This window comes from Orycteropus afer, unplaced genomic scaffold (genome assembly GCF_000298275.1).
Source record: "Orycteropus afer afer isolate SDZICR_OR568_19922 unplaced genomic scaffold, OryAfe1.0 scaffold00029, whole genome shotgun sequence".
In the NCBI taxonomy this organism is placed as follows: Eukaryota; Metazoa; Chordata; class Mammalia; order Tubulidentata; family Orycteropodidae; genus Orycteropus; species Orycteropus afer.
In genome coordinates, this window is record NW_006921616.1 from 6,375,692 (window position 1) to 6,391,640 (window position 15,949).

Genomic DNA, 15,949 nt, shown 5'->3' on the forward strand with positions numbered 1-15,949 from the left:
TTCAAAGTGTTAAAGAGCAAAGATGTCACTTTGAAGACTAAGGTATGCCTGACCCAAGTCATGGTATTTTCAATAGCTTCATATGCAAGTGAGAAGGGAACAACAAGGAATAATGCAGAATTGATGTCTTTGAATTGTGGTGTTAGTGAAGAATAATGAAAATACTGTGCACTGAGAGAAGAATGAAAAACATCTGCCCTGGAAGACGTGCAGCCAGAATCCTCCCTAGAAGTGAGAATGGCCAGACTTTGTCTCACTACTTTGATCATGTCAGAAGAGACCAGCTCCTGGAGAAGCCTATCACACTTGGTAAAGCAGAGGTTCAGAGAAAAAGGGGAAGAGCCCCAACGAGATGGACTGACACCGTGGTTGTGACGACGGGCTCAAACATAGCAAGGATTGTGAGGATGAGGCAGGGCTGGCCAGTGTTCCATTCTGCTGCTGTACACAGGGTTGCTATGAGTCAGAGCTGACTTGACGGTACCTAACAACAACTGGCAATGCCATACTCTAATGAGCTACGACCTACAGTTTGAAAGACTCTGCTCGAAATGGTCTCTTTGAGAACGAAATCCATTTGTGCTTCATACTTGTAGTCCCCACAGCCATAAGCAGAGCACGTTAGATTTAACACCTTTATCTGCATCTATTCTTACTATTTCTTCCATCTCAGAAGCACTTCCTTTTACTGTTCAAGGCTTTTCTCTTGTGCTTCTGATCTATAACAGACTTAGCACGAAGGGTAATCAAGGACAGCTTCCCTGAAGAGGTAACACTTCAGCTTTGTCCTGAAGGATGAACAAGAACTAGATAGGCAAAGACTAACAATATTTTTGCAGAAGGAATCTACGGGTAAAGACTTGGAGAAAGAAAAAGCACACCACAAGTGAGGCACCCAAAGACCTCTACTCAGCCTCTAGGGGTGCCCTAGAGAGGTTAGGCCACTCTCCTGTTTACGTAACCAGTGCAATTTATACATGGTTTTTCGAGACCATAAGACGTGACTGCAAATGCATTTGCATATCTTATCTAGTTTTACTTCAGTGTAAGTTACCGAAGGCCAAACTGTACTATTTATTTATCTCTGACCCCTAGTACACTGAGTGGTAAAAAGTATTCAGTGAATGTTTCTTGAAATGAAGAAATTCTTGTAGGTAATATTTATAAAAGTCCCTACTCTGTTAAATTAACGTAATGCCTTGCCAAGATCGTAAACATCCTGATGGAAGGGTTGATGGAAGGGTTGCCATTTTCACTCTTGTATCTGCTTGTATACAGAACAGCTACTTTATATCTGCTGACAGATAACATCAGTAACATTTTCCCCACATGCGCTTTCATTACAGAAATAAGTAAGTGAAAGATGAACAGAGACTACTAATATTTTAGGTATTTTCCCTACTTCATCTTAGGTTTACAGAATATTCTTTTACTAAATAAATATTTCCAAAAATTACTTTTAGAGGATAACTAAAAATACATAAAAAAGATAGATAAATCCATGTCACTAAGTTTCACAAATTTAATCACTAGAAACAATTCAGACACAAAGTTAAAGCTATCTCCTTCTTGGGCCCTTATTTCCCAAAAACAGAATTTTTTTGCAAGTTATGTTTATGATCTTGTCATACCCAGACAGCAAGGAAGGTCACATCAAGAAGGCATAGTAGTCAATTTGAAAAGGCTTGTATTGAGGAAAGATGAGATAATTTGAGAATCAATAAGATAATAAATGCAGTCAGTACACTGAATTATATCAAATGTGTTTAAATACGTAAGTTTATGATGATACTTAAACAAAACAAAATAAAACAACGGTTTAGCGAACTGTGTACCTAAAAGTCCACCACCAGAGGGTGAATCAATTCATTATTTCAGAAACTGGTACATCAAGAGAAAGAATCAAGCATTTATCTTTCCTTTACTGTATGCATTATATAACTAATTTGCTGCCAAGTAGATATGGGGAAGTTTTTCTTTATAGCAGTATCTAGTTCATCAATGAAGGAACTGTGATAGAGTTATCACTAATGAATTAGGGGATCTAGACATTGATCATTAATAGCTACTGACAATCACCAAAAGGAGCTCTGGTGGCAAAGTAGAGAAGGCACTTGGCTGCTAACTGCAAGGTCAGTGGTTCAAACCTATCAGCTGTTCTATGGAAGGAAGACATGGCAATCTACTTCCATAAAGATTTATAGTCTTGGAAACCCAATGGGGTCACTATGAGTTGGAATCAAATTGATGGCACTGGCTTTGTTTGTTTTTCAACAATCACCAAAAAGAGAAAACCAGAAATCATCTGTTTTATGATGAAAACCTACTGTCTCTATGAAGCAGTCTTACCAGACAAAAACCATCAAATTGGAATCTGATTAAGTCTTTGGACTGAAACCCACCCACCAATTTGTAGGAAACACAGAGGAGCATAAGAAACAATACAGGGGGAGGCAATCAGCAAAATTCAGACTCTGGAAAACTCTTTGGGACAAATGACCCAGTTTTTTTCAGAAACTACACTATACAGAGAAAAAAGGATAGAAGGGGAGCATATAGATGAAAAGAAACTGAATAGACATAGCCACCAACTGCAGTGTATGGGATTCATGTGGCTCCTGAGTCAAAGACACGAGGTATAGAGAAAACACAGCAACAACTCACTTAGGACATTTACGAGATACCCAGACATTTGAACATAGGCTGAATAACTGATGATAGTAAAAAAGAGTTATTGTTATTTTGATGTGGTAATATTGTGGTTTAAAAAATAGTCATTATCTTTTAGAGATACATACCAAAATACGGGAGGGGCAAGTAGGTAGGATATGGGTGAAATAAAACCGGCTGTGAGTTGCTAAGTGTTGCAGCTGGGTGATAAGTACATGGCAGTTCATATTATTCTGTTTATTTTTGTATAATTTGAAACTCTTTATAGTAAAATGTTTTAAAGATCAGTAATATAGAAGATCTGAAGAAAAATCTGCTTCTGAAAATCAACTAATTTTTTCTGGGAAGTTGATATAATGGAAGCAATGGTGGGTAAATACAGAGAGAAGATGTTTCTGTACCAGTAGCTGAGAAAGACTCATTTCAGTAATTTTCCTGCTTTCCAAATAAATGACTTCAGAATACCACACTACAAATGCCTATCAATAGTAAAGACAAAGGAGGGAGAGTTAGAGGGAGCTCATGTCTTACCCTTGCGGCTCCTGCACAGTCTTGTTCTCTACTTTCTGTTCACATTCTTTTATCATAGAATTTAAAATAACCTGATAGAAAGAAAATTACTTCAGTGAAATACAACTTACAGAGTGGCCCACTACAGTTTAAACTTTTTACTTAATTTTTAATATTACCATATTAATGTTAATTTATAACTTTAAGTTTTAGCAGTTAGTCTGTTAAGGAATTTATGTGAGAACACTAGACCAAGTGTAGGAACAGTTTCCAAACATCTCAATCAGTAAACTTAACAACTGATTTTGCTTTTCACAAACATTCCTTCTGAGCCTGACTCTTATTCTCCCTTAGTTTCCCCCTGTATCTAATGTTAAAAGCAATGTTTATATATTTATATAAAGTTTATATATATATTCCTATATATCTACATTTTTAGCATATACACACACTAGGTCACACAGATACATTCCTAATAAAACGGGTTCTGTTCCATGTCTCCTTGCCTTATTCCAGGTTGCAAAGTACAAGATGCTTTGTCTGAAGTCTAGAGCTAAGCCCAGATACAGATCTGTGGCTACTACAATATAACCGAGGATGTGATGAGTGTCTAGGAGTTAACATTATTCTTAATGTGAGACTGAGGGTGATGGGAGAGGTGAAGGGACGAAAGCTGTTGCTGAAATTGCTGGAAATCACACCAGAATCTGAACATCCCCTCTTTAGTTTTTAGCCAGTATTTGGGTATGGAGGTCACTAAGCCACAAATATTTCTGCACTACTTACTGTGTGCCAGGCACTCTCAGACACGAAGGATAAAGCACACGAAACAGATACTTTCTCCTTGTGGAATTTAAATGTGTTATACTTTTTTTTTTTGTTTTGCAAACCATGTACCCCTCTTGCACATCAGTTTCCTTTGTGCAGTATACATGGATGCATGTTATTTATGTGGGCATGTTATATGTGAAAAATACGGTATACGACTTGGGCAAAAATCTGCATGCCATTTGCCAAAATGGGGCAACAGAGTAATAAGCTGGTTATTTTGGTTGGGGAACTGACCATACTGAATCTGATAGATGCCTATGGGACATCCAAGTGAAATACACAGGAGGCAGTTAGAAATGAAGTTCTGAAGCTCAAGAATGAGGTCGGGGCAGAAGATGATGATTTGAGTCATGAACATACAGGTGACAAGTTAGATGAAGATCATGGATGACACTGTGCACAGAGAGTCATTCTAATGAATGAGAAAAAGAAAATAACATTTACAGTGAGGGGAATAATAGGGGAGCCTGGGAAGAAGATACTGGTGAGTAGGAAAAAATAGGGAGAGTGGTGGCTCAACAGCCTAGGAGTTTTAAAACAGAAAAAGTACTTTGACAGAGAGTAATGTGGTCATCACTGATCGTAAGGGGAGCAGTTTCATGGGAGCCGTGTGATGGCAGTGTCTGTGATGACCGTTAGTGGGAAGGCTGATGTGAAGGTTGAGACCATCAGGAAGAAAAAGAGATTCAAGGGAGGGATAAAGAAGCAAGGCCTGTTTTCTTTAGGAGAATGTTGTTGTTGTTAAGTGCCGCCGAGTCTGACCTGACTCATAGCAACCCCTCCTTGGGTTTCCGAGGCAGTATCACTACAGAAGTAGATTGCCCAACTTTCCTTCTAAGGAGTGGCTGGTGGGTTTGAACTGCCAGCCTTCTGGTTAGCAGTCAAGTGTCTTAGGCACTATGCTACCAGAGCTCCTTCAAGTAGGAAATAAATGATGAAAGGTTTTGGAGAAAACAGGAAGGGAAATAAAATGGAATGAAAGAGTCATGAGGAAATGGAGAAAGAAAATGTCTGAGAAAGTTGATGGTCAGAGACAATTAATATTTGCTAGCCCTTGACAGTTATAAAGTACTTCACGTACACAATCTTATTAAATTCTCATAATACTCAGTGAAGTGCAATGTGTTATCTCTACTTTAGAAAAATTGGGTTAAATTCCTCAAGATTTCACAAGTAATAAATAAATCCACAGAATGACACTGAAGTAGATATGTAAAAAAATCAAGCATACATATCACAGTGAAGGCTCACATAAAGAAGAATGAAAGTTTGTACAGGAAATGCCCAGACATACGACCAGAATGGCCTAATCACCACAGTAGCTCACCTCGTGCTCTGGAGAAAGGTGTTCCATGTCAGTGCGTAAACACCTGAGACCAGGTAAAAAGTGATTAACCATTAAATCTTCTGAAATGACTTGAGTCAATGTAGTTAAGGGAACTAAAAATAATAATAAACTGCTGTGTCCAAGAGAACAACAGAAAGATCACACTGAATGACAAAGCTCTTAAATGATGCCGATGGCAGGCTGACTTGCTTGCAGCCAATGAGATCCCGAAAGGCTGACACCCACCTGTGAAACCTGTCACTCATCTAGAGTCAAATGAGTTTATTCCCACCAATCGATTTACGTCAGCTGATTCATCATTTTCCCATTATATAATTTAAGTATATATTATGTAAACATATGAAATGAGTGTGAAAATTAAACCATGTATTTTAATTGACTATTTAAATGAGTATGAAGTATGGAAAGGAAGAGAATTAGTATTCCTATGAGCTAAGTCAAAAGTTTTTTCTGGAAAAAAAAAAACTAGAAAACAAACTGCTTGAAGCTGTTGAATTATGTATTCATGAGATAACTGTAACAGGCTAGAAAAAATTAAAAAAGAGAGGGTAATTCTACACTCAGTATTAAACATGTTACTGGATCCTCCTGAATGAAATTTAAACTGAAAATCAAAAGCAACTAGTTGCATTATGGATGTGGTTTACAAAGATGATGTGTAACTCTAATGAGCAGATTCAAACAAAAGAGAATGCCTCAGTCCTACAGCAAAAGATTGGTAAGAAGAAAATATACTTATGTATTTTAAGTTAAAATAAAATTGTTACATACCATTTTCTTGACTTCTTGCTTTAATCACTGTTTTAAACTGACCTACTACTGGTCCTCCTGACTGAAGTGGGTAAGAGAGCTTTTCCTGTAATTATACCTAAGTTTAGTGCTCATTATACTTCCTGGTCATCTGAGTTTCAGCTGATTACCTTGACATTAAAAGGAATCAGGAAAGCAGATACATTTCTCAAGATAACAATTTTCACCTTGTCCATTCACATCAATTCTGGCACATTCTCACCACATCACCGTTGTCAGCCCTATGAAATAGCTCTTATTTAATATTATATACCATATTAAAATGAAAATGCCAGCAAGTGAGTTCTCTTATAAAGATGAGTTTAATCAGCATTTCTTTTGGGGAAAAAAAAGTGACAATGTTAATTAAAATGAGTTTCATTAAGAAAAAAATATTCTAAATGAAACTATTGCCTTGAAAATAGTTACAAATAAAAATTATAAACAAATCACTTACAACAAGTGACTTATGAATGAAATAAAAAAGCAAACTCATTGCTGTCAAGCTGATTCCAATTCACATAGAGCCTACAGGACAGAGTAGAACTGCTCTGTAAGGTTTCAGAAGGCTGTCATCTTTAGGGAAGGAGCCTGTCACATCTTTCTCATATGGAGTGGCTGGCGGGTTCAAACTACTGACCTTTTGGTTAGGTGAGCACTTAACCACTGTGCCACCAGGGCTCATAAATTAAATAGGTGGTACTAAAAATACAGTGCCACAGAGTGCCCAATACAGTATCATCTGCCTGAACCAAATCCACAGAGGGCTGCAACTTAGTATTGATGTTGTCTTGTTCAGTAGATTTTGGGGAAATACCACCAAGAAGTACCACTGTGGGTGACCTTTGGATTAGTAGTTCAAAGTCTGATCTAGAGAAATATGGGCATGGATTGAGAAGCTGGAGATGCCCTTAATTTGGAGATAAGAGGAAGGTCATTCACATATTCTACTCAACATTTATTCTGACATTTCCCCCATGGAATCACAGAATCTTGAGTTGGAAGGGGACCCGAAGATCATGTTATCCTACCCGACATCAGGAATCATTTGTAATGATTGGAATGATGGTCAAAAGGTCTCTAAATGCTAACGCTGACAGGGCAGTCAAAATTTTACAAGGGAGTTCACTGCATTTTTAGAGAGCTCAATTAGAAATTTTTCTAGGGGAAAAAAATTGGCCTCTGCAACTTCTTGTCAGTGTTAGCACTGAACTTTAGTTACACAATGTGTCTAACCTTTCTTCTACACATAACATTTAAAATAATTGTCAAATTATCTTTTCATTATTATCTTGTCTCTTCTTCAGGTTGAATATTACATTCGTTCATGTTACATACCATAGGTTTTCCATGTCACCATTAAAACATGATTATCAGTGTTGAAAGGAATACTCCATATTCTGATCAGCTCAGAGTGCAGCGAACAGCAGAATAGACTGGACAATGTGATTTTATTTGTGGCCCCACCACCCTATTGACTCATGTACAAGTTCTGAGTCATGAAGAACCAACACTTTTAGGACTTCAACAAGGACTACTGTTAAGACAGTTCTTCCCTTTACCATGTGAATGCAGAGACTTTTCACTGTGTTTACTTCAGTAACATTTTGTGCATATCTGAACAAACAGTAACATCCCTTCTACATAAGTGTCTGTTTTTTAGAAGCCACTGCCTTTCCCATTTGGAAAATATTCTTTTACAGAACTAAACATTTCGACCTTTTGAATTTCTCATCTTCATAGAGACACTGTTCCATAGGGTTATATACGACTTTTCACTTAAGTTTTAAACATCTACTTTCCCAAACTCTGGGGAACATGTATAAATACACCAATGTTTTCTTTCTTTGAGGTACAAACATCAAAATGTCATGACTTTCTTGCAACGATCCTGTCACTTCTCCATTACTAACGAGTTCTTCCTTGATAATTCAGAGTATCAGTTCCTTTTTATTTTTATTTTTTTGCTTCCTCTTTCTTCAAGTTGAAAATGCCAACAAGATAATTCAAAAATCAGATTGTAAGTTCTGCTTTTAGTGGAATTAAATTGGAAGATACATGGATAGTGGAGGTTCACCATTATTAAAATATGGTGCCTCTGTCCACTTTATAATCTACATGATGAATAACATGGTTTATGTCACCCATACGACGAGGTAATCTGTAGCAGATTCCCAAAATAAAACGTTCTCCTACGCCTTGACTTCGTGTTTCCACCTACCAAAGGACAAGCAGCTCTTTAACACAGAGCTCCACGTGCCCATCCCCTTATTTGATTTATTCTGAAGATAAAATAACCTTCCATTCATATATTCAGTCAAGACCAAAAAACTCACTGCCATCGAGTTGGATCCAACTCACAGTGACCCCTCCTTGGGTTTCTGAGGCAGTATCACCGCAGAAGTAGATTGACCCATCTTCCTTCTGAGGAGTGGCTGGTGGGTTTGCACTACCAGCCTTCTGGTTAGCGGTCAAATGCCTTAGGCACTACGCTACCAGAGCTCTCATTCAGTCAAGACCTAGTGCAAAAAAGTGTCAATGGTGTTTTGTAATCTACTTACCTTATTTAAAATTATCTGTTCACATTGCTTATTACACAAATATTAATCCTGAAACTCTTTCCTTGTCTTCTCTTTCTCTTACCACTAGGAACCTCTCTCCATCATTACTTTTTCTTGTCAAAATCATGACTATCCGGTTTTATTGTCCAACATGTCCTTTACGAGTATTTAGCCTTTCAGTCACCTTTAATCTCTTATTTCCCCTTTCTAGAACTCCTGTGTTTTTTAAGAGGAGTGCCTCAAAGGTGGAGTTCATTTTGCCTGGAAGAAAGGGCATAATGTTAACTGCCCATCATTATCTCTACTTCTTCTTAGTTTTATTTTACTAGGGAAACAGCAAAGGATTGTAAAGGCACCAGTTAACTGGATAGCCAGCATTCTTTATTCTAGTAACAGTTTTGTTTTTAACTATAAAAAACAGAAGGAGTCATTAACGTCTGTAAGCCTTAGGTTAATCATTTATGAAGTGTAGAGGTTGATCATGCATGCTTTCCAACATCACTGAAGATGATTACCTGTGTTGGCCCTGCGCTTTCCTAACGAGTATAACACTCTAAGAGATACTCATAGTATTCCATTGGATACTGATGGTTAAGCATCCACCGAAAAAGCTAAATGCCAGGACATATACAAGGGTTCATCCTGATTAGCAGAAGTCTTAGCTGTAACTCATTCTGACCTTCATTTCTTGCCTAGTTATATTACGAACATAGAGAAAGCTTCAGGTTATGTACTCCATCAATATTTTCAAGTTGCTGGACGTATGAGCACAGAAGATTTTACATTATTTGTTAAAATTATGAGATGGTTAGAATAAGGGGTAGGCCAGTTCAAATTTTCAACTTTCTACAATTCTTACATAAGTGAGTTGAAGACAAAAGTTTCCTTTTCATTCTTTAACAACTAAGGTCCACTGTAAGATTAGTTAGTTATATAAATACAGATACACATTAATCAGCAAGGATACAACAACAGGAAAGTGCACTGTAGGCTTCAAAAAGATGGGTAGCAATATCCAGTCTTTTAGAATCTACAATTTGTAAGTTGTTCACCAGGGCTAATTTATGCAAATGTGGTATAACAACTAGAAAAGAAAAAAAAGAAATTGTTACATTTTTAAAAATCTATCACATGCACACACAACACACTTATTTTAAAGTAAGTTATTTTAATTTATAAAATTTCAGTTCTGGATGATTAACAGAGATTATCCACATCTTTTCCTATAAACAGGTTTTGGAAAACGGTCAAAAAATATTCTGGGGTAGATCCAATAGCCAAAGTAAAGGGAATTCTGCCCTCTTTTATTGTATACGGGCTTGGACTAAAATAAGGAACTCAGAAAAAAAACTGATCTGAAATGGAATACTGCCACTTTAGGAAATTGCTAGTGATTTTGAGAGAGTCTTACAAAGTAAAAAGTTGAAAATGAGAAACAACTGAATAATGTTCCAGATAAAAAAATTAACTCCTGAAATAAAACCAAAAGGTACTCCAGTGACTAAGAATAAGGAAAGCAGAAGAGCCACTAAGAGAACCAATGTCCTGCATTGGTTCAGAAGTAGGGCAACTATTCAAAATCTGTCTAATGATGCCACTCAGCAATTCCTTGTTCTTTCTCTAAACTCCCAAATGGAGATCTATAAATGCAGATGGATAACAGTCAACATTCCCTTTTTTTTTAGTATTTTATTTTTTATTGTCATTGTTGAGAACACATGCAGAATGTACATCAACTGAACAGTTTCTACATGCACAATTCAGTGATACTGACTATATTCTTAGAGCTATGCAACCAGTTGTTCTTCTCCTATTAACATAAATTCACTGCCTCTTAAAGTTCCTACCTAATTTTTCCAGTTGCTATTATCAATTGGATCACATACAGATAGTTCTTTAAAAAAGCATGATGCTCAAGGTGAACATTTTCACTAGGTGAGTAAGCTAAACTACTGCTTGGTTTTAAGTAGACTTCAGGGGTATTTTTGGTTTAAGATTATCTCAGAGCAATAGCTTTGGGGTGAATCCAGCCTCCATGGCTCCAGAAAATCTAGATTCCATGACAATTTGAAATTCTGTTCTACATTTAACCCCCTTTGATGAAGATTTTTCTACAGATTCTTTGATCAAAATGTTCAGTAATGGTAGCTGGGCAACATCAAATTCTTGTCTTATGGCAAAGGAAGCAGTTATTCATGGAGGCAATTAGCCACATGTTCCATTTCCTCCTCCTATTCCTGACTCTCCTTCTTCCTCTGTTGCTCCAAGTGAATAGAGATCAACTGTTGTGCATTAGATGGCCACTTGCAAGCTTTTAAGACCCCAGACACTATGCAGGCATGGGCAGTGTTTTGTTCGGTTGAACACAGGGGTGCTATGAATTGGAACTGAGTTGATAGCACCTAACAACAACTATGCAGTGAACTAAAAGGTAGAACAGAAGCACTAAACATGTTTATTAGGCCAATTAATTAGGATGTCCCATGAAACCATGACACTAAATCTCCAAAACAAGACATGAAATTCACTGAGGTGTTTGGGTCAGCATTCTTTTTGATACAGGTTGTACTTTATTTAACCTTAATCTCATCACAGTAAGACATCATATTCCTCAGAGTAAAGTTTTAAAGCAAAAGGGAAGCCATTTGACTAAGTAGTAAGCACAAAAAAAAAAAGTGTAATTTTGTCTTAATAAAGAAGTCTAGTTTTGTCAGATGTAAAGAGTATACAAGACATATTTGTATAAATACAGTAAGTTGTAGAAGGCTTAAGGGAAAATGGCTTACTAGAACTACTCAAGCAGTAGGAATTTCTATCCTAAATCTTTTCCCAAGTAACTTTCAACTTCATTACAAGAAGAATATTCCTTTCTTCTTTGTGATGCATCTCCTACAAATTTAATAGGTAGGCATCTATTATGTCAAGTGTAGAATGTCAAATAAAACAGAATTATTTTTGTAAGTTCTTGAAAATTCTAGATAGGCCTTACAATACCTATATCTAAGTATGATTTGAGAAATAACTATGGTCCCAGAATTCCTAAGAACAAAAGACCCCATACATCTAACAAAATTAGAGATGAGTCCTTAACAATCTGGACTTAATTGTCCCAGATTATCAAAAACCTTTCTTTATATGCATATGAATGTTAGATCAGGCCCTACAGAGGTACTAACTCAGCAACACAGTTTACGCCGAAGACCCACTGCCTATTTAGCCTATGGTTTGACCCAGGGGCCAAGGCTTACTGCCCTTGCCTCACAGAAATTATGGTCTCAACAAAGTTAGTCAAAGCATCGTGAGAGGTTGCCCTAGGAACACCAGCCAATGTGATGGTCTAACAAGTGGGACTATCTCTGATGTTAACTAAAATACCAAACATTTTTCTCTTGGTTGGCTAACTAATTACAAATATTGTTATTTTCTCCTTCTCATTTTACCAACACCCCTTACCCAGTGCAAAAGAATCTCATGGATGTGTTTTTATAATTAGTAAGTATCCATACCCTGAACAGTCTTTTTGGACACTGTAGTCCAAACCCTGACTTTGTACTTTTTGTTGATGAGTTTACCTTTAAAATGAGAAGAGAAAACACTACGCTGGATATGTAATAACTCATTTGTTGGAGAATCCAATTTTGTACTAAAACTCAGATGGTGGACCTATCTAGAGCTTGTCAAGCTACTAAAAACAGAAGAGCTAAAATGTCACAGTGGTAACTGATTGCTTTTGGAGTAATAATTACTGGATGTTTTGGTGCTACCCAAAGAAATTATTTTCATAAAGGTTGAAACCCAGAGTAAAAGAAATACTACAGAAATTAAAGAAAATACTCTAGAAGATCACCACACAGATGATTTAGACCAACAAGCTGTGAATTAAACATAAAGTGATGGGTCAGAGACTGACTGGCATGCTAAGTGGGGAAGAAATGCATATTGTTCATAAGAACATGTCTAGAAACATAAAAATTTCTTTGAAAAGAATTAACTAATAAGATCTAAATATAATGCAGCACAGTATTTTACAATTAATAGATATTAAGAAATGTTTTCTAAACGACTCGAAACCATGTTTGTAAGCTTCTTTTCATGTCTCCCAGTAATCAGTATACAGCATAAGGAACCATATTTTCATCCACTGATGATATTGGTCAATCCACAACAACCAGCTTGTTTCACTTTTGGTATTCAGTTTACAAAAGATAAAGTGCAGCCACACTTTAGTACTTGGCAAATGCTTAGAGAAGTGTCTGGCTTTGATCTTATAATTCAGGGAAGAAACAGAAAAACGCAACTTACACTCATCTCGGAATCTGGGCTCAGCATTAGGCCCCACTCTCCCAAATGTTCTGATGATCTCCGTATGCAGGGAATGCTGGTCTTGATACTGGGGATCTTCCAGGAACGAGGCCAGCTGCATCTTCACTCTTTCCAGCAACTTCACATTGGATCACACACAGTCGTTTTATAAAATATTTGAAAAGTATAGTTGTTAAAGAGAAAGATATACATTAAACATGGCCTGCAGTAGTGGCTTCAAACAATTTATGTCAACATAGTATTAGAAATTTGTAATTAAGTAATTTGTCTTTGGTTCAGATAAAGCTTTTATATCATTATGCACACTTGTTAATTCGTAAGGAGTTTTTTTTTGTATTTTTTTTTTTTGAGGGGGCCTTAGAAAAAATATTCCCTGCCAAATTGTAAAAACAAAAGAAAATTTTTCACAATATTTAGAGTAAAGGAAATAAGTTTACGATGATTTAACTAAATTATAATTCTTAAAACACAGTGTCAGTTACCCCACTGTTCACCTTCTAAAAGTAATGAGTCATTCATGACTTACATCTTACTCACATTTCCCTACAAGACATTTTTATTTTAGGATTTAAGAACATGTTGAAATTCTGTCAAAACTGCAAGCTTTGCAGAATGTGGGGCTCTTTCATGTTGCTTTACCAGTGAAATATTTAAGCAGGAAAATGGAAAACACTTCTTTCCACAACTAATAAAGTAGTTTAATATTTGCATTAGTGTTATTTTTTGCATTTAAATATTTACATGACAAAGGAAATTTATAAACTACTTTTCCTTTTTGTAAAGAAAAATGTCCATTATTAAATGGAAAACTTCATTTATTTGATGACGTGACTAGATTATATAGATGTATAAATATTTTATTTTCCAACCTAACAGGATTTTTCATTTGTATAAGGACAATTATAATTTGATAACAAAGAACAAAATTCTGTATTAATTTTGAGAAGTGTCTTGTCGTTAATGTTGCTGGACTTAAGAAGTGTGAAATTACATCAGTTTCAGAATCAAAATACAATCTTAGGAAGAAGAACTGGGTGATCCCTGCAGCCACAGCCAGAGGGTTTTTCAGCAGTGACGCACACAGCATCCACTTGATGACTTTTAAAGCTATGAATGACATAATTATCATTCCATCTGGGAAACTGCGATAGTTTGTGCCTTCCGATCTGTGGAAACTGGCACTCAGAAATTAACGAAAACTTGTCCACAAATCTATTGGAGAATAGAGGGCTTTGGAACTAGATCTACTTTGAAGAATCAATTAGAACTGCAGTGTCCAGCTCGGCTTACAATAGACCATCTGAAGATTAGCCTATCCTCCATCTTCTACTAGAGAAGACAGAGTAGAGATTTCCCAAGTATATGGAAACACACTTTGGTTAGGTTATCATGTTTTCAAATATTGAGATTGTCCTCTGGCCCATAAGTAAGAAATAAAACGAATGATATGATGCCCACACCCTCCTCCTCCACTACTTATATGGTAATGTGTCATCATTACGTCAACAATAGAAAGATATAAATGAATTTCAATCGTTTCCTACCTCTCTTTGAATAACTGTTTCCATAATAGTGCCAAAGGCTGGAATTGTGGCAATCCTGACAGAGCTGTTAGGATAAATGAAACAGAAACTGAAACTTTCTTGGAGATAAAAAGTGAATTATCATTGAAATGCACATAAAAGTAAGTATAAGGTAAGTATACTGTATTAGTCTCTAGCAATGACAAAATTAAAAAACAAAACAAAACAAAACAAATAAAAAAACAGACCAAGAAGAATGCTCAAAAAGCCAGACAGGATAACTTAAGGTCACAGTCTGTGAAACTCACAATTCTGGATCACTGGACAAGGTAACAAGGGCCGGAGCAACCCGCTTGTCAACTAACGCTTCACTCATGCCTCGAAGAGTCAGCTGCAAACCAGTCAACATGCAATAAAAAATGGTTTGGTAAACTGGAATGAGAACTGGGTTAGCTGTGACTGAGGATGGGCAGGCAGACTCACTGGCCTCTCTCGGTTTAGTCACCCACATGAGACATTAAAATGTTAAGCCCTGGTTCATGCCACTACACTTACTGTACAGCCTGTTAGTGAGATTAGCAGAGCATCCCTTCTTGCTTGAAAGAAACAGACCATCAGCAAGTCTGAGGTTTTGCAAGTGTTTATTAAGGACTAATATTACTTTTTTTTCCTTCAATACATGGTCTCCAAATTAGGCTACTGTGAAGTCTGACATGAAAAAAAGATATGACTACTAATGTGATTAGGTTTAAAATTAAGGAAGCATAATCCAATATTACTGTTTTTAAGAATTTGGGTTTTAAACGCTGATGGTTATTTCTTGACAAACAAATTCTGAAAGGGATGCTGAATGTGAAAGGCAGGCGCGGCACTTACATTTCAGGGTCACTGGAGAGAGTAATGAGGGCAGGGACCACCCTCTGGGCTACCAGAGTCTCATTCACCCCCTTCACCAACAGCTGATTGGCCGGCGCAGGGGCATTCACAGGTGATGCCCGGAAAGAGCAAACACAGTGCCATGGGAAGAAGGCAGGCACAACCAAGAGGAAGACAGAGAACACAAAGCAAAACCAAAATTAGAAGCTAAGCAAATACTGCTACTAGAGTGCTTTATAGGAGCTCTGGTAGCATAGTGCCTAAGGCACTTGACTGCTAACCAGAAGGCTGGAAGTTCAAACCCACAAGCCACTCCCCAGAAGGAAGGTTGGGCAATCTACTTCTGTAGTGATACTGCCTCGGAAATCCAAGGAGGGGTCGTTATGAGTCAGGTCTGACTTGACGGCACACAACAACAACAACAGAGTACTTTATAAAGGCAGAGAACACCTAGAGGGAAATACAGCTTGAATGGTCAGAGGTCCACAAAAACAGAAATGGTCACCAGTTCAACGGCA

The 15,949-nt window shown here is 37.0% G+C and overlaps 1 protein-coding gene across 1 annotated transcript in view; it reads right to left on the reverse strand.

Moving 5' to 3' along the window:
• RELCH (RAB11 binding and LisH domain, coiled-coil and HEAT repeat containing) overlaps positions 1-15,949 on the reverse strand; it is a 153,116-nt gene that overhangs the window by 15,656 nt on the left and 121,511 nt on the right. Inside the window, exons 24-29 of the mRNA XM_042780237.1 lie at positions 15,432-15,514; positions 14,577-14,640; positions 13,012-13,150; positions 9,677-9,793; positions 5,339-5,427; positions 3,202-3,272 (exon numbers count right to left, since the gene is read on the reverse strand). Coding sequence (XP_042636171.1) covers positions 3,202-3,272; positions 5,339-5,427; positions 9,677-9,793; positions 13,012-13,150; positions 14,577-14,640; positions 15,432-15,514 — 563 coding nt within the window. The remainder of the gene's footprint in view (positions 1-3,201; positions 3,273-5,338; positions 5,428-9,676; positions 9,794-13,011; positions 13,151-14,576; positions 14,641-15,431; positions 15,515-15,949) is intronic.